The 19,998-nt window shown below is 39.5% G+C and overlaps 1 protein-coding gene across 3 annotated transcripts in view; it reads right to left on the bottom strand.

Annotated features, from left to right (window-relative positions):
* The window catches only part of ITGA9 (integrin subunit alpha 9), a 5,160,704-nt gene that overhangs the window by 365,280 nt on the left and 4,775,426 nt on the right, over positions 1 to 19,998 (bottom strand). For all 3 annotated transcript variants that reach the window (XM_044065011.1, XM_044065010.1, XM_044065009.1), the window contains one exon: positions 14,883 to 14,984. In XM_044065011.1, coding sequence (XP_043920946.1) covers positions 14,883 to 14,984 — 102 coding nt within the window. The remainder of the gene's footprint in view (positions 1 to 14,882; positions 14,985 to 19,998) is intronic.

Genomic DNA, 19,998 nt, shown 5'->3' with positions numbered 1-19,998 from the left:
CTTGGCTCATACTTTTGGTCTGTTCCTTAAAATGTGTGGTTTTCTGGTAAATCAGTGAGAACTGAATTCACTAAATAATAATTGCCATTTAAGTTTCAGTCTTCCTATCTTTCACAAAATGCATGGTAACAAAAAAAACATTTTATTCTTGCAGCTTTTCTAAGATTATGCAAGCAATGTTTAAAATGTGTCCATGGTTTTGGGCCTTTGCCATCCCCCCAATAAATTTTGGCTTTTTCAAGATTTCTTCTGCTGCACAGTTCTTCAGGGGGAGAGATGTTTAGTGCTGTTTATGCCAAGTCTGATTGTGTTAGTAGCACAACAGGTAGAATACTTGTTTTTTGATGCAGAAGGTTCTACTCCCACAGTATGTAGATGGATTGCTGTTACTGTACTATGTTCCACTTTTAAAGGGGAGTGGAAGCTGCTTTCCTGAGAAGAATGTCCCCTTTGGCGGTGATACCTAGTAACTATGAATCAGTTTGCCATCCATTCCCTATTGCAATATTACTAGCTTATCATTTTTTTAATGCAACATAGGCAACTTATTCCTCAAGGGCAACAGGCACTTTATTTGTAGATGAAACAATGAAATATAAAGTTGTTTGCTAGCAGCAACCTCTTCATTACTTACAGATATTACAGATCTCTTAATGTGGAATCATTTAGATGACTTACTTCTGCAGAGATTGCGCATATTTACTGATACTGATGGATTGTATATGTTTGAGTAGACTTTTATGATGGAAATGTTCTGAATTGGGCAGTTTTGTCATTATTGGTTCATGCATTGCTTACTAGAAAAATGTTCAAAACAATACATTTAAAATGCGCTCTAACAAGTGTGCTGTATTATACAAGGAATGTAATTTAATACAGTCAGGAAGGTGTATCAACGAACACATGTATGTTTCGTGTTCAAGGGGCCTATGATTTGAAAACAGCCCAGAAGTATTCTTTATCCGCCACTGGCCAGATGCATTTTCTTTGAATGTGAGTTACTGGGTTTCAATGTTGTTTCAATGACTGTATGTTTCAAGGGCAGAGCAGTTTTAATGCTAAGTCTATTTTTATTGTGAGACTGTATTGCTTTGTTTAGCAGATGTGTATTAGTGTTTGTGCTATAAAATGTAAAATAAAAGTTTTAAATGAAATCCAAATAATCATTGTAGAAGTAAAGCAGTACACAAATTAGTGTTTAATGAGTAATGGGATATTGGAATGGCTGCATGGGGGGGGGCTGTGTATGGGGTGCCCCATTATACCATGATTTTTTGAGGGGGTGGGCGTCAGACTCAAAAACAGCCCTGGGCAGCACAAACTTGAGCTATGCCACTGATCAGTAGGCCATGGAGAATAACTTTTGGAAGCCCTAGCAAACTATAATATTCTTTTGCTAAGATTAGAATATTGCCTACCATTAAATTCCCTACTTTTACCACAAAACTCACATACTGCAAGTCACCAAAAACAAAATCCTAAGGTTCATCATCTTCTCCTTTCCTAGTGAACATCATTGCTACACATTAAAAAAAGGTTACTATTTACTAAAGGCTCTGGACTCTGGGGACATATTTTGGTTGTCTGTTCTTCAGTTTGCATTTCAAATTGGTATCCCACAATTCTACTGCAGTGGGCAGGGTTACATAATTATGCATTCAAATTGTATGTTAATCAGCATACAGATTTGTACCTATTTTTAATGGGCCTTTGTCCAGATTTTTGATGTTTCAAGGTTGAGAGATATGCGGACCCTCATTACTTAAATCTGACCACAAATCAGTTGCTTTTAAACTGGCACTAACATCAGAACTCACAAAGGGTGAAATCAGATTAAAAAACCTCACCAAGGCAAACTATACCCTCCTAGGGGAAGACATGAATGCATTCCAAGTCCCACCCCAGCTGGGAGTGGTAACTACATCAAAGCTTACATTGAAACCATGTACAATCACTTGTATAAGTGTATAGACTCAGCTGTTCCAAACAGAATCAAAGCCAGAGCCCCAAGTAAAAACAAGCTGCCCTGGTGGACATCCAGCCTCAACAAACTTTAAAACAAATGCAAAAATTTCCTGTCTAAGAAAACTAAGACGAGACCCCAACAATGGAAAAGCACCTTCCTCAGCCTCAATGGGCAAATAAGGCAGCATGTCAAATTCTCTTAGGGTAACTTTGAGAAACTTAGCAATCACATCCAAGGATAACCATAACGCCTTTTACAGTTACATGCACAGCCTAAAATATAGGACCCAAGCATGTTATGAACTAGTGACTAACAGTATCACACACACTGATACCACAGAGATAGCAAACCTGCTAGTGGACAGATCTGGTGAAAATTTCACTTCCCTAACCCCTCCAAACTTATCACAAACCTTGTTCTCAACTCCCCCCACCCTACATATCCAATAAGCAGGTCATTAAAGCTTTGTCTAAGGCAAAAACACAGCCTTTGTTGGACCAGACAGCATCCCAGGCTGTCTTCTAAACAAACTAAAACATGAACTAGCATCACCATTAAGTAGTCTGTTCAATCACAGCCTATCCACAGGCTTTGTTTCTGCGGAATGGAGAACAGCAACAGTTATACCCCTCCATAAAAGAGGCTTAGCAACAGACCCAAGGAATTATAGACCCATAAATCTGACCAGCCTCATCTGTAAGGCCATGGAATGCATCATCATGGACCTCATAAATAGACAGACAAAGGCAACCTTCCAAACCCTGGATCCAAACCAATTAACCTTCATCAAGACTGCTCCTGCTGTTAAACCTGGTGGATTTCTTTGAAAATATGACCAGGACCATTGATGAGTGCAAATCTGTGCATACAGCATACCTTGACTTGGCAAAGGCCTTTGACAAAATCTCACACTCTGGCATTACTGATAAACCTAGCAAACCGAATGCAAACCCCTGCTGTAAGATGGGTTGCCAACTGGCTCACAAACCAGTCACACACTATCAAAGTGAGTGACTCCACATCAACAAGTAGACCTGTCACCACATCAACCTAGGCCCCCTACTGTTTAGTGTATACTTCTCAGAAGTTCAGGTCAAAACTAAGGTGCTGTGGCTGACCAAGTTTGTGGTGACTGCAAACTGGGTGCAGTTATTGAATCCCCAAATGATAATGGCCATCAGCCCAGTAACCTCCTATGATCCTATATCAGTATACTTCAAGCGGGTCTTACATAGACCAGCAATTGGATTCTTAGTCATGGTCTCAAACTGAATGCAAAGAAATGCATCATCATTCCCCTCGGTAAAAACAATGTCTCTTCATACTATCAAATTAACAGCAATACCCTAAGTACCCATGAAGTGGTAAGGGATCTGGGATTACAAGTAGATTGCCATCTTAACTTTGACCATCATCTGTTTACTGTAATAAGGAATGCCTTCTACATAGCACACATGATTAGCAAAGGTATTGTGTCTAGAGCAAAGGTGGTTTTAACCCCTCTATACTCATCATTAATCAAGCCTATAATTGAGTCTAATACCCCTTTTGGCATGTACCGCACCTGCAGCAATTGGAGAGACTTCAGTGGTTTCTAACAAAGAAGATCAAGGGACACACATGCCTTACACAAACCAACTAAAGTCCTTGTTACTATACTCTGTACTGTACAGACTTCTTAGGGAAGACTTATGCCTGGCTTACAGAGCAATCTTTGACCCAAACCTAATGATTCTGCTGCACATCCATAAATCAAACGGGACTAGAGCTACCCATTCCAGTGACCTAAATATGGCCTGTGACTTCAACAGGACATGCTGGAGGGACAGATTTGTCTCCCAGTGACTGCCACATCTTTGGAATAGGCTGTCAATTCATCTAAGGCAGAGCACTTCTATGACACTGTTCAGAAGGAACCTGGATGAGTAGATGGGGCACTATAAATTCTTACCGGGATAGCGCCTACAACTCTCCTGGATATGGGCAGATATTGTAGTCAATACCCAGGACTGTATTTGGTAATATCTATTATATTGGGATGAAATGGCTAGGCTTGAAATGACCTCATGGTTGATAGTTTAGTAACCTGCTATGATCCTATAATATATTCATCCAATAGTACCAGGATAGAGCCTGTATCACATACTAAGCTACTCTGTGTCACAATTGAAATTCAATAAACACCTGCCCCTTATCATAAAAAAGTTCATATAAAACTAGGTTCTCTGTACAGAATCAAACCCTTCCTCACTGACTTCACAAGACAATCTATTGCCCGACTCACCCACTCTCTACCTTACTATATGCCTCTCCCATCCTCACCAACTTGAAGAAAACAGACCTAGCAAAACTAGACACTTGTTACAACAGATTGCTAAATTTGCTACTAACTCCCCATATAGATCTCATCACTGCACGGCCCTATGCTAACTAAACTGGCTAGAGTTACCCAACCTCCAAATATACACTGAACTTACAATGGCCCAAGTGTCCAACACTCTCTATAACCTCCTGCAACCTCAATTTACAAAAGACACCTGAGATCCTCTTGACAAATTTCTACTACAAGTCACAAAAGCTAATAACAGTTTTGGAAATTCTTTACTCCAGTTGGATCTTCAGGACCCCCCAGCAAATCCTAACCACTGCTAATGCCTCACAGTTCAAAATACTTCTAAAGTCATACCTAACTCCTGGCTCTGCTCTTGTCTACCACCTAGATGATTATCATCCCTCTTGCTCTGTAGAATTTACACATTCGCCTTTATTACCTCCTTAACAGGTGTTTATTCCCTCTGTCTGATGCAGTCCTTACTCATCTCACTTGTTATGTCCCTTGTTATTATATCCTATTGTCGCTCTCTGGACTCTCCACTTACTCCACCTACTTTCTAGCTATTTCTTCTCTTTGTTTCCATGTAACAACCAAATGTACTATCTTTAACCCTCTGCAATACTTCAGACCAAGTTTATTTCCACACATTACATAGAAATGTCTATCTCATCACTCTCTAAGCAAATCCTGTATTATCCTTTGTATTTAAATCTTTGGTGTGCATTTTTAGCCATTTCTTATGTGCATTATGCATTCATATGTATGTTCAAATGATGTACTTTAAACCTAACATGTTTTATAAAATGTTTTGTTTGCTGTATCTAATGGAGCTTTTCTCACCCCCAGTAAAAAAAAAAGTGAAATAAATAAATAAATAAATAAATAAATAAATAAATAAATAATGCTGCAGTTGACAGTGAGCATTCTAACCTTTCTTTTGCTACTGCTAAAGGGTGATTTTTCCAGATTCCTCAAAGCGGCTGGGGATGACTGCAAATGTACGGTTCATCCACGGAGTTTCAAGGTTTGTTTAAGTAGTTTACTTGGCAATTTTAATTAAAGAGGAATATGTATCTTGCAATGAGTTACTAAAACCTTCATTTCCTGAATTTTTTTTCACCTTTACTGAGACTGTACATGGCTGCTTATGAAAATTTAATATTAACCAGAGTGAATCTAACCATTTTCCTTTTATGCATCCTTCTGAATTCTGGTGTGTTTCAGACTATTTTCTGGAGCTGTGACATCATTGTACAAGATGTCTGTTGGGAAGATGCTTCACTGAATTGTCTTCAATTTTGATTATGTGTTTACTTCCTTTCTGGTATTTCTTATACTCTACTAAGGAAAGTGATTTTTTTTAGTACAATATTCAAGATGCAAGATTCATGGGTGCTTACGATTCATTTACTCATATGGAATTTCAAAGGGGTTTTGCTTTGTGTTTCAGATTCTGAAGTACAATTTGAGTATGTGTTCTTTTTGCGTTGGCTGAAAACATTTTGCATTTCTTTGTTTTTGATTAAATGAGTCCAATGCAGTTTTGATGTTAATGTGTTTTAATGTTATTTGTGTTGATGTACTTAGATTCATCATTGTGAATTTTGTTGTAATACAGACCGTGTATGTGTGTATATAACTGCTTGTTAGCCTGACTATACTGAAGCAGAATAATCAACATTTAATGGTAGACCACACAAACCATCCATCCAAAAAGGATTAAAAAATTATTTTGCAGGAGTCGAGCTCCCCCTACACCCCTCCCACACCTTACTAATTATATACCAACTCAGTCTGCACAATAGTGAGGAAAGGGTAATCTCTCAGATCCCTACTGTTCCATGATTCGACAGTGAACATGCCATTCATTTTTGATCAGTTGATTTTTGATCACCTGTACTAGCTCTTTCACTTCTCAACAGACTAGTCGATGTAGTATCAGTGCATAACTGCAGGGCATGGTGGAATTTTCATCATATTGACAGCGATTTTGGCTGTCAGCAATTGTAAAAAGCACTCTTTATTGAGTGTAGGAAGAAGCAAATCGCTTAGCTACTTTGCTTCACTCTATGATGTGTCCTCTATGGTCAGGATCATGGAACACAGAGTTAGTTACCAGATGAGGGGACAGTGCCCTCACATAAATAAGTGTTTTGGTGTATTGTGTGTTTTTTTCCAACTGCAGAACAAGGCTGTATGCTTTACTTTTGTGATCAAGTAGTTCTGTTAAGGTTTTTGTTGAATAATCGGAGTAGTCAATGTTCTGCTGTTGAAGGAATGTGTATCAAAGAAACAGTGCATCAACCATCAATAATATTCTTGAACACTAATTAAAATAAAGCATTGGGAAGCCACATTATCTAAGCACCCCTACTTTATTAAAAATGTAGTTTGCGCTTTCATACATATAATGGAAGGGTGCATCAAGTGCCACATAGGCTACCATTCAACTGCAACAACATTTGATCAACACAATGGACTTCAGGGAAGAGTATCCCTCATCTTAAGGCAGTGTGTTACAAAATAGACTAATAATGTCTAGTGATAGCCTTATAAAAGCAGGCATTTTTGATGATCAAAGTGTAAACCACTCTTGGACTCTTAGATGGAAATAAGCTCAGGTGAAAGTGTTTTCTTAAATATAGTTCTACAGTTGTAACTCATACTGTCATGATTTGTTTGTTAAAAGTTAAAAATAAAAGTAAAACCTTTACATTAAGAATGAGGTTCCACAGGCTACTAAGCTGGTAAACCCTCATGGATCTTTCAGGAATATTCAAATAAGGAACTAACCTCTAAGCTTTAGGATTGGATCCTCCTTTTTTCATCTACCAGATTTTCCTCCAATCAGCTCTGCGGGACCCTCCCACCATAGTCTGTAACTGCCTTTAAATAACTGACCTGTTGAATGTAATGTATTAGAACAAGAACACCCATCCATTTACCTGCTTAACTGGATAAACTACTAGAAACTTCAGCAAGGTGTCTTTGTTCCTCCCACAGGCAGGGTATCAGTGAGAGAGTCTCCTAGATCTGCTAGCTAAAGTGATTTATCTGTATTTATCATTTATACTGTGTTTCTTGTTAGTCCTGTCACCACAGATGGGATACCAGACTTCACTTGAGCCCTCTGGGTTACCTTTGTTTCCCGTCTTAAGGCAGAGGGAATTTCTTTATCAGGTAAATGACCTGACAATCTAGGGTATAACCATGTTTTTACTGACCAATACATTGAATAAGAAGGAAATTCATCTCACGCCACTGCAACTTATGTAAGGCACCTTTTCCATACACAAGAAGTTAAGCAAGCATGGATATATAGGTAAAGAGGATAACTGCAGCTGCTGACCTTGGCATATGCAATGATGAAAACAAAGGCCTGCCATGTATGCGGTCTGCTTCTTGCAATGCTATACAACCTGGTGCTGGCATGGGAGTTCATTTCATGACCTACTACACCTTGAGTGACTTTGAAAAAGTGTTTATAATTAATGTATGGAGAGCTTTCCCCAATGGAACCTATGCATGGTTGTAATTTTCACCTTGCAAAGACACTGTGGTGGCATATACAGCAGTGCCATCTTTTACTCTGGTATGAGAAAGACTTCAATTGCCATATGCATGCAAGAACTCCTGGTAATAAGCCTTGTGCCTACAGATGATATTCCACTTGACCTTCGGAACCTGTAAGTAAGGGCACCACAGCAGGCATTACAAGCATTTGATTATGTGGCCAGCAAATACATACAAGGGTGGCCACATCATATGTGGACAAGAGTCAGATGAAAGAAGAAGCTACCAACACACTACCTCCTATATTCTGGAGCACCTATAATTTATTGACAGCAAGGTACCTCAAGACTCAAAACAGCTTTGAGTTGTGCCACAGCAATAAGTGTATATCGATAACCACCTTACTGAACTCACTACTAAAAGAACAGAATAGGGTGAATGACATCCATCTGTTAATTACTGCCATGAAAGAAATACACATGAGAACAGGAACATTTATTGGTACACTAACTGGAAAACACTGCAGTTTATACTATGTGCTAATGCAAGTGATAACAATAAATTTACTAGTGATACAGAATGTCATGTGCTTCTTGGCTTCTACATGTACCCGTCATTGGTTGCCTAGTCATTACACTGTGTATGTTGGTGCTCCATCCTCTCAATGATAAGGCTTGTAGTAGGTTACCTCATAACACCACTAATACATGTAGCTCATGAGTAATATGACTCACTGAACCTGTAAGCTTGTCACCTCTCATGGTGTGCCTCAGGTCCACAGTTGGGAAGGCATGGAGATGCAGACATGGTGGATGCAACCAATAATGGTTAGTCTGCTGGCTGACCAACATTTATTAAAGTCTGCCACACCACCACTACCTTCCAGCTCCAGTCATATCGACATATGCAAAACTAAAAAGGGACAATGCCCTCAACATATAGGCACCGTCAACATGGACAAGAGATAAGAGTAGACAGTCATCCTATTTTTCCATTTTCATTCATTTGGCTGCCACTTTGAGTTCTCCTTTCCAGTCCCAGTCACTTACGGTTCACTATTCGACCTTTTACCTAATCTATTGCTCTTCAGTCCACTGATAATTAAACTGTTCACCCCTACATCTATGATTTCTTTGTCCTTTCCCTGCCAATCTTCAGACATTAAAACTGTCACCCTTCTGAGATGCTTCAAAATACTAGCAGTGAACACAACTGGAATCCTAAACAGAAGAAATGCAGCTGAAAGACTGTTGGTTCAGTTTATTTATTTATTTCCAGTTTGTTTACTGGGGAGGTCCACTGGGCTCAAGAGCCCATTTTCAGTGGAGGCCCGGGGAGAAAAGCTCCTCAAAACACAAATTACATAGCATATAGAAATACAAACATTAAAAGTTACCTAAAGATATTGACAACTATAGCAAAAATTTCCATTTCATTACAGTATGGGGAAATGGGGATCCCTGGGGGGAAAAGGATCCTTGAAGCAAGTTACATTACAAGACAAAAAGCAATAATTACAAAGTTACATAGCATAATGAAGAGAAACATGAGTAATTGCAGTCATTATGGAGTTTTACAGTAGAGCAGCAGGTAGAGTTGTTGAATGAGAAGGTGTTGATTAACACAATAAAAGAAATATTTTTGAGAGTAACATTCAAGACTGTTTTACTAAGAAATAAAGATACTTTAACATTGATATGACTAATGTAAAACAAAAAGTAAACTGTTTGTTATTCTTATTTTAATCAAAAAAGAAGAAAAGTAATTTGGTCCACAGTTGGAGATGGATGTGATACAGTAAAGGCTTCCTTGGCAAAAAAAATGAAAGAAAAACAAATCTTGAATAGTCCTAAATGCAGAGTAGATAAAACTGCAGTGTTTGTCAAGTAAGCTTAATTTTCACACCATTTGTACAATAATAAAATGTGCACATTGTCAACATAAGCAAGTATGGTGACGCAAACATATGTATACACAAGTTTTTGTGACACCAACTCAGGACAGATCACATGACACATCAAATCCTGGAAGCAATATCAACCTTAAACACATAGATACCTAATACTTTTGCATATACCATGTATGTAACAGGAATAACAAAGGTTTTACTGATTGTTCATTCTTAGCATTATCATCATATGTGGCACTAGGCAGTGTATTTGGCATAATGGACTTGCCAGGATCAAGGAGCTAGGTTACATTCTTCCAAAACTGTTGTGGATTATTTTTGTTCTGCAGTTTGTGTGAGAAAAAATAATGTCTCTGTCTAACAAAGTTTATTTTGAATTTCCTAATAGACAGTATTGTTTTCTAGGGTTTTGCCACAATATATATTTTTTCCATGAGTTATCTTTTATTTTCTCTTTGTTAGGGAATTTATGCCTGCAGAAAATACTGGCAGAGTCATTCCCAGGCAACTATACTAAGTGTACACCATTCTGAGTGAACAGAAAACCCAAGCATAACTCATAACTTCTTCCTCCTAATTTTTGTTTTCCTACTGATTTTCTTGCAGCCTTAAATGTCAAGAGGGATTCATAAAGGTAACAACAAAGTGTAGATTACATGTACACATGGTGTAACTTTTCTGAGTGACTAGAAAGCACAAAAAATATGGTTGGGATGTTCTCGAATACAGACAGTGTACACTTAACGCAGGCATTAACGAATCTGCCCAATTATTTTTTTTACAGATATTAGGTAAATGAAGATCTGCGGTGGTACAGCGGTAGCGTTGTTGCCTCACAGCAAGAGGTTCTCCCGTTCGATTCTCGGCTGGAGTGCGGGGAGTGCCTTCTGTGTGGAGTCTGCATGTCCTCCCCGTGGTTGAGTGGCATTCCAAAAGACATGCGTGAATGGGTGTGCCTTCATTGAAGGTTGGGCATTGAGCTGGCAACTCAGCACCGTAAAAATCTACTGCCAATCATTATCAGACTGGAGTTCCACTGTGGCGACCCCTAACCGGGAAAAGCCGAAAGACAAACAAACATAGATATTAGGTAAACATGGAGTGAAGGTCACTTGATGTTACAGGGTACAGATACCATCTCCCATTCTAAAGTGCCTAATCTCTTGGAAGTTTAGAACTTGTGAACACACAATATATGAGGTGTACCAATGCCAAATAGCCAGTCTTGTTATAGCTTATACTTTACACACACACACACACACACACACACACACACACACACACACACACACACACACACACACACACACACACACACACACACACACAGATGCATGTTTATATATGATTAAATTACCATTGCTGAAAGTGAAATTTAATTCAATGGCAATGCATAAATACTATAGACATCTCTCACTTCAGAAGTCTGCAGAAGTTGAAGTAATTCAGTGTCTTTTGTCAAAATGATTTCCACAAGCTTTACTCTGTCAGAGGAAAAATCCAAGTAGGCACAAGATAAGCATTTTCATCCAGATTACATGGGCTTCTTCAGATCTATAGAAATCTTTCTCAATAGTGCATCTTCTATGTTTTTTACATATTGGTCTAGCGAAGTAATGCAAAAGTAGTTTGTCATGTCCAGCTGTTCTGTGGTTTCTAAAAGGAGGATGAATGCAGATTGTAACTTGTGTGGCAAAGGTATCTCTGATCCCATTCTTTGCGGTAGAGTACATCATGGAAAGTGATCGACAGCACACCTTAATCACTGAACATAATGGTTGGACTACTATGAAATAAAAAAATAACCACTTTACGTTTATGATTGTAAACCTACCAACAAAACCTACCCCAGCTGTAATATAAAAACAGGCTTCCACTACCCACACACATCAACCTACCCCATGTACACAACTACAAAGTAACTTATCTCTCAGCTCCCACATTCCCTAACTTAGATATACTAACTCTGCAGTTGCACAACTTCAATAAAATGGAAATCATTGCATTTATGCTGTAATTGGTAACTTATCGGTTAATTATATCATTATGAGGAATTTAACCAGTGGCACTTTGTGCAGGAAAATCTGTATGAGACAAAACAAATCAACAACCAACTGTATGTATACACATTGCTGGCTTTAGGCACCAGCGAAACCTGCGGTCGCTGGGGGCACCCTGTTCCAGGGGGGGCCCCCAACCACAGCAAGTTATCTTATCTTAATATTTTGTAACATGTCTGTCAGACCAACAAAAGCTAGTACAACTGCCTTGTATAATTAATAAACCGGGTGGGTAGTAATCACTCTTGTTTATAGTTCCTCTAAAATTCTCTCTGGTTATAGTAACAGTGTTTTATCAAGTAACAGGCTTCACAATGTCATTTAATATGTTTTACCACTGATATAGTGTCCCTGGCTTAGTTAAGCCCTACTGGTGGACATTCTCTTCCCTAAAACTAATAACATAGCCAGTTTTAGGTACCTGTTAATACTCGTGGCTGCAGGGGGCCCCCCTTAGTCATCCTTGACTGTTTGGAGGCCCCACAAAATCTGCTGCTGGTTGTGGAAAATGAGAAACATGTACTAATTTCCTGATTATTCTCTTTAACCTGAACAGGGTTGTGATATGTCCCTGTTAGGCTAAAGCTGATCATGGCTTCTGCTCTCGGTCGCACACATGCTAAAGCCAGACCTGCTGAGATATGTGTGTGTGTGTGTGTGTGTGTGTGTGTGTGTGTGTGTGTGTGTGTGTGTGTGTGTGTGTACAGAAAGGTGCTGCAGGTTATGCTTGAGGAGCTGGGGATTGTGTGATTATTACTGCTTTAATTTTCATCAGTCAAACCTTCAAGGTGTGCACAGCAGGTCATTATAGCTTGTGTTTGGGTTGGGGACAGTGTGGTCATTGTTTCTTTTACTTTTCTCACAGACCTCAGAAGTGTAAAATGAAGGTTAATATAGTTTGCATAGGGCCAGTGTACTGTCTAAGAGCAACAAAGTAGAATACAATAATTTTTTTTCAAATTTCTCCCAATCACACATCAGGAATGTATACAGGTGGCTGCCTTTGAGGGTTATGGGTGGGAAATTAAGAGGTACATATGTGTATATGTATGACAGCAGTCACTTCAAATATATGAGTGTGGCAGTTTGAACCCAGTCTAACACTGGAGGGATGCATAGGCAGTGACTATCTTTTTTTTTTTTGGGGGGGGGGGCAGACAGATTTCCAGATAGGGCCTGTGTATCCTCACAATTGTCTTGTTAGTTTATTGTGAGATACTATTTTTTTCAGTTTTGAACATTAAGCCTTGGGAAGAGCTTATGCCTCCCTTGAAAGAAAAAAAAATTAGACTGAAATTCTTTTCTTACTCATAATTATTGTTTAGGCCACTCATGGATGAAAAGGATGGAGAAAAAGCTCTAAAGTGGATACCAGAGCATCTATAGCCCAGTAGCTTCAGGGGGCACTGTGCTATCATGATCAAGAAAGGTATGTTGAAATGATGCAATGAAAACTGAAGCTGAACAGTAACACTGGATTTCTTTCCTTAATCACAATTTCTGTTCAAGCCATTGTTGGTGAAGAGGTTGTGGAAAATTAAAAAAAAAATATATATATATATATATATATATATATATATATATATATATATATATATATATATATATGGTCCGAAGTGCATTTTAAAGTCATGAATTCTTGAATAAGCTGAAAAGTAAAGCAAAATGTCAAAAAAGGAAGAAAAAAGTAGTCTGCATAGTACAGGACCCCAAGATGGGGGAACAGAGTGCAGCACTTCAGGATGTGTGTGTGTGTGTGTGTGTGTGTGTGTGTGTGTGTGTGTGTGTGTGTGTGTGTGTGTGTGTTTGGGGAGTGGTAGGGGGGTGATGAAACAGTAAGTGCGGAGGGCACCATTTCACTTAAGTTCAGCCCTGTACATTATCATTGTTGCAGCTAAATGCTAAATGAAAGTGCCTAGGGGGCCCCCCAACTTGACATTTGCTGGGGGCCCCCAAAATGCTAACACCGGCCCTGTGTATACACACATACATAGGCGCGCACACACACATTAGGCCTTGGTAACTTCTGCTGAAATGAGGACTCCATCTCTATGGATCATATTAGGAAGGTACCGAGGGCTACAGAAGCACTGTATGCCACAACATTCGGAGATGCTATTATCTGTGTTCTGCCACTCACCTGAGAGCAAAGACTTGCTAATGTGCCTTAAATAGTGCAGTGGTGCTTAAACCACACTTCTCAATCTCTTAGCACAAGAAATCTGGACAAACCCAAAAATAACGGGAGGAGCAAAAGCCCAAAAATAGGGACAGATTTTAAATACTGCTCTTAAGTTAGAAAGTTGGTAGAATAAAAGGTTTTGCATTAGCAAGCATTTTGAAATCTGAAACTCAATGTGTATCATTATTTATTGACTTTGGTCCTTGATGATATGCAAGAAAACAGCAGGAACAAACCACAAGATTTAGCTAAAAATCAGGACAGTTGAGGGATATGGCTTAGCACCCCCCCCCCCCCCAATTAAAAAAATCAGCTGGTCATTAAAGGTGACTAATTCAGGCTAGACACATTCCCCTGTATTATTTTCTGGCAAATTTTGGTGTGCCCAGTCCAAAAAATGTGAGAAAATCAAATAGTCCTTAAAAAGACGCCCAAGTTAGTTTTAGAATGGGCTCTGCTGCACCTCCCATAAACCCTCCCAGAAACTGAAAACTGTTAACAGCAAAACTATTCTCAAAGCATTGAGTCATTCAGCCAAAAAGTGATTATGCCTCATGCAGTGGAAAGAAGGCTTGTCAAAGAATGTTTTTTGGTCAAAAAGACAAATAATTTCAGTTCTTGATTTCTTCTCCACATACAAATTACCCAGTTTGTTGAATAATCCTATGAAGACTAACAGTCATAAGTAAAATCCATGTGGAAATGCACTTTTTACTACTTAAGACACTAACACTATAGGCCAGTTCCAAAAGACCTGCTCTCAGTGTAAGTGACTCACTCCGGTGTATTACACCAGAGTAAATTCCTTACACTAAAAGCAGGTCTTCTAGAATCTGGCCCCCACTATATTTTATATCTAAGTAAAAGAGTAAACACATGCTTTGTTACGTAAACTGAAACAACAAACGTTTACTTACAGTGACGTCGTCTGGGAGACCATCAGGATTTTCTATAACTCTAAGACTTGTCTCCACTCTCACAAAGGCCCTTGTGACAAACTGGATAACTGAAGAACTGTCCTGTTAGGAGTGAAGCAAATGTTAGTCAATACTGCATCTAGAACATCTCCATGTTCTATGCATATACACTGCCAAATACACTATCTAAAATGGCAGGAAATGAAACAAATGTGCACATATTTATATAAATTCAACAGTATGTAATATGATGAGAAAAAAATAGAGCCCTTCAAATTCACAGTGAACTTAGGCAAACAATATCAGGCAAAGCAAAAGTTAAGCCAAAACGGTTACTTAACATTTCAATCATAAACTAAAACTGGATGAAGTGTAAAGATATTAGTGTGACTGACAAGTTCAGCAACTTGTGACCATGGGCCAGATTCAATAAAGCCTCCACTAAGTGCACATTCTTATCACATTTGTAGCGCTTTCTAGTCACTCAAAGATTACACTGTGTACATGTAATCTACACTTTCATAACCTTTATGAATCCCTGTCAGTATTTAAAGCTGCAAAAAATATCAGTAGGAAAACTAAAAGTTGGAGGAAAAAGGTGTGAGTTATGTCTGTGTTGTTCATTCAGAACGGTGTAAACTTATTGTAGGCGTTATTGAATCCCGGGGCATGTTTTTTTTTTTTTTTCTCAGTTTAACCTACTGAATCAACTAGGTATGAAATTTTAATGCAAATGTTTATTCTTAGTCAAAGTAAACTTTATTGTCATACAGATCAACACAGAGGAAAAAGTGCATATCACTGCATGAAATTTCGATACTCGGGCTTATGTATGATGGTAGATAAGAATGACAGTTTACAGATGGAAGATTAATAATAATTTAAAAATACTAAAAATAAATACAGTAAAAAAACAAGGCTTTTTATATCAGAAACAAAACAAACAACAGGAACAGACTTGTTAGAAATATAAGTATATATAACAAACAGTACTATAAAAAATAGAGGTACACATGCAAAAAAATGTACCCACCACCAATATATGCCATAAACGTACAGTTTACAGTTTTCATAGTGCAGATAGAGATGTATAAAATGAGCTATGTACAGAGTTATGTAAATAATTGACATATTACACACAAATAATGTTGTACCCATTTAGTGGGTCAGGCTATGGGTCTGTTGTTCAGCAGTCTGAGAGCATGTGTGAAGAAGCTGTTAAGGAATCTGGATGTCCTGCATCTAATCCTTCTGTAGCACTTCCTTGCTGGCAGGAGTTTGAACAGTCCATAAGCCGAATGGTGTACATCCTTCAATAGTTTTCAGACTCTACCATAGCATCTGTTTGAATATATACCCTGTAGTGATTTAAGGTTGGAGCCAATGATTTTTATGGCCTGTTTAATGATCTTACCCAGTGCCTTGCGATCAGCTGAGAGTAATTTCCATACCAGATAATGATGTTTGGCAGTACACTCAATCGTGGTTCTAAGTAGGACCTGTGGGGGTAGGTTAGCTCTACAAAGTCTCCTAAGGAAGTGGAGACATGTTGGGCTCTCTTTATAAGGTAGGAAGTGTCTGTGGCCCAATTTAGGTCTTGCAAGATATGTACCCCTAGGAATTTGGCGCTATTTACTCTTTCCACTGCAGCTCCATTGATGATGATAGGGTGTGTATTTTCCTTCCTGAAATCGATGTTGATTTCCTTGGTTTAGCCAACATTTAGTGCTAAGTTATTGTCAGAGCACCACTGAATGAGTTGGTTCACCTCCACCCTGTACGTTCCCTCATAGTCCTTCTTGATAAGGCCAATTACTGTAGTGTCATCTGCAAATTTAATGATTCTGTTTGACTGATGCATAGTTGTGCAGTCATGTGTAGGAAACTGTGAAAAGAAGTGGACTGAGTACGCAACCTTGTGGAACCCTGGTGTTTAGGGTATAGTTTTCCAGCTCAAACTATTTATGGCCTTTCATTCAGGAAGTGGAGGATCCAGATGCATATTTTGTTTTCTATGCCTAAATTACTCAGTTAGACAGCAGTTGTTGTGGAATTACCATACTGAAGGCAGAGCTGAAGTCTATGAACAGCATGAGTATGTAACAGTCCGTATTTTCCAGGTGGTCCAAGGTGTGATGAAGAGTTAAGGCTATGGCATCTGCAGTAGAATGACTTGGTCTTTATGTGAATTGTAAAGGATCAAATGTAGCAGGTAGGCAGGATGTTATGTGATCACTGACCATTTTTTTGAAACACTATCACTACTGAGGTAATTGCAATTGGCCGGTAATCATTTAATGATGGTGGAGATGGTTTCTTGGGCAGAGGGATGAAACATTTGGCCACTTTTTCCTGGCTAAGAGATGTACTGAATGTCTGTGAAGACTGGTGTCAGCTGATCAGCTCAGTTTTTAAGTAGCCTCCCTGGGATCATAGCCAGACCAGCTGCTTTGCCCAGATGAACTCTGCTTAGGTTCCTGCGTACCTCTTCCAAGTTGAGGCATAGTGATGTGCCATATGAATTGGTGGGTGGTCTCTTTGGCAAGGTTCTATTTAATTCCTCTACTCTACTGAAGTAGATATTTAGCTTGTTTAAAAAGTCTGGGTTATCATCACAATGAGAGGATGGTGGTTTATAGTCTGTGATGTTTGGATCCCTCTCCACAGCTGCCTGCAATCTTTCTGGTAAGTGAGGTGTCTCTGTATTTTCAGACTGTAGGCCCCTTTTGCTACTCTCACATCTTTGTTCAAGTTGGCCCTGGCCTTTTTCAAAGCATCTCTGTCTCCAGCCTTAAAGGCAGAATTAAGCACTCTCAGTAATTTATATACCTCACTGGTGAGCCAGGGTTTTTAATTGGGTCTGATGGTTACATCTTTCAGGAGGGTGACATCTCCAATATATTTTGTGATGTATCCCACCCCCTTTTCAGTATACTCATCCAAATTAATACATTGATTTGTGGTGTCAGCCTCTTTAAATAGATTCCAGTCAGTGCATTCAATGCAGAGCTGAGACAGCTGTTTCAGGCCAGATCCTTATTTGTTTCTTGAAATGTTTTTCCCTTAATAGCATTTGCATAGCCGGCCTTAGGCTTAGGCCAACTAGGTGGCTGCCTAGGGTGCCACTCCAGCAGAGGTGCTTTTCCAGTATTTATTTAATGTAGGTAGACCAGGATGGAGGCATCAGGTGGTGTGGTGGGGCGTACCATGGAGCCCTTTTGCCTAGGGCACCAGTTGACCTAAAGCTGCTCCTGAGCATTGGTTTGTAGGTGGGGTAAGCAGGAGGGAAATGTAATCTGAGCTACCAAGATGGGGGTGGCAGACTGCTTTGAATGCCTGTTTGATACTTGAGTACACTCGATCAAGTGATCGAGTGTGTTATCACCTCTTGTAGAAAAGTTTATATACTGCTGGTAGTTTGGTTGCACAGTTTTCAGACTGGCCTGACTGAACCCCTAGCTAAAATGTTGGCACATTCTGGGTTCTTGTTTTTCACATCTCAGGCTAACTGGTACAGGATGGTGACTACTGCATTAGTGTTAACTCTCAGAGGTTTGTAAACTGCAGTTATAAAGATAGTTTGTTCGTTGATTGATTCATCATTCATAGTATGCAATGTCAGATGTTCTGTGAATCCACTGAGTTGGCAACTAATATATTTGACTATTATTTTCAGGGAGGGGGGCTGTTCACCAGAAATGGTGCTGGCACCAGAGTAATGCAATACAGTTATTTAGTGAATGGCTCTAACACGTAACCTTTATCATGAGGAAAAAAATGAATGCCATTTTTTGACAGTGTTCATAGGATCATAGAAAGTTACTAGACTATTGGCCCTGAGGCCCTTACAAGCCCAGCCAAGAATTTAGCCCATGTTCCAACAAGTCAGCATCCTATGCCACTGTCCAGCAGGGACATAGGTGGAATCCCAAGGGTGTACTTTCTGTTCCCCATCCAGTTATCCAGGTTGGGCTTAAAAAAGGTTTAATGAGGTACTCTGCTTTATGTGGAGAGGGAGTCTATTCCACAAAAGGGGGAGTCTCTGGGACACAAATCTGTCTCGCCAACAAGTCCTATTGATGTCACAGACCAGGTTGAGGTCTTGCATGGGGGTTACTCGAGTGGAGCTTGACTTGCGGATATGTAGCAGTCCCATCAGGGTGGGGTCTGAAATTGCTTTGTATGCCAAGCAGAGGTCACCTCTGAGGAGTCTTCAGGAGACCGAGTAGAGGAACAAAGCCCTGTCTGTGTAGGGTAGATGTTTGAGGCCCTGGTTTCTCTGGGTGAGGAATCTCTGTGGTCTCTCAAGCTGCTGCACGTGCTTTATGAGGTACATGCCGAAAGGGGAATTGTATTCAATAATCGGTCTTATAAGGGAAGAACACAGGGATGTTATGATCACCTTGTGCCTGGATGAGATACCCTTTATAATGAGGTGGGCCATGTAGAAAGCTTTCTGTACAATGGAGACAATATGGTGGTCAAACATCAGTTTGCTATCAACTTGGGTTCCCAAGTCCCTCATGACTGATTGCATGCTTAGTGCCATATTATAAATGTGATAATTTGTGGGGATGTCATTCTCCCCAAAAGGGCTGATGATGCATTTTTTGGCATTCAGTTTGAGGCCAAGTTTCTGGCACCAGTCATTTGTTTGGGTGAGACCCTCCTAGAGGATGTCCACATCACTAGGGGAATTGGTTGATAGCACCCAGTTTGCAGTCATCTGCAAACTTGGTCAGCCATAGCCCACTAGATTTGGCCTGTACCTCTAAGAAGTATATCTCAAAGAGCAGGGGCCCCAAAACCAATCCTTGGGGTACACCACTTGTTATGGGTCTACTACTTGAGGTGGCTTCCCCTATTTTGACTAGGTAGGTTATATTAGTAAGCCAGTTTGCTACCCATCTGGTAACATATGGATTGATGGCTAGTTAAAAGAATTTATCTATTATACCTGAGAGGGGAACAGTATCGAAGGCCTTGGCCAGGTCAAGGTAGGTGGTGTGCACAGTCTACCCTTGTCTATAGCCTTGGTGACTGTCTCAAAGAAGTCAACCAAATTGAACAAGCATGACCAAGACCAAACTGTGTGGGATCAAGTGTCTGGAGGTTG

The sequence above is a fragment of the Protopterus annectens genome, chromosome 3.part0, assembly GCF_019279795.1.
Source record: "Protopterus annectens isolate FY-2018-M chromosome 3.part0, PAN1.0, whole genome shotgun sequence".
Taxonomy (NCBI): domain Eukaryota; kingdom Metazoa; phylum Chordata; order Ceratodontiformes; family Protopteridae; genus Protopterus; species Protopterus annectens.
This window is presented reverse-complemented; position numbering and strand designations above follow the sequence as displayed.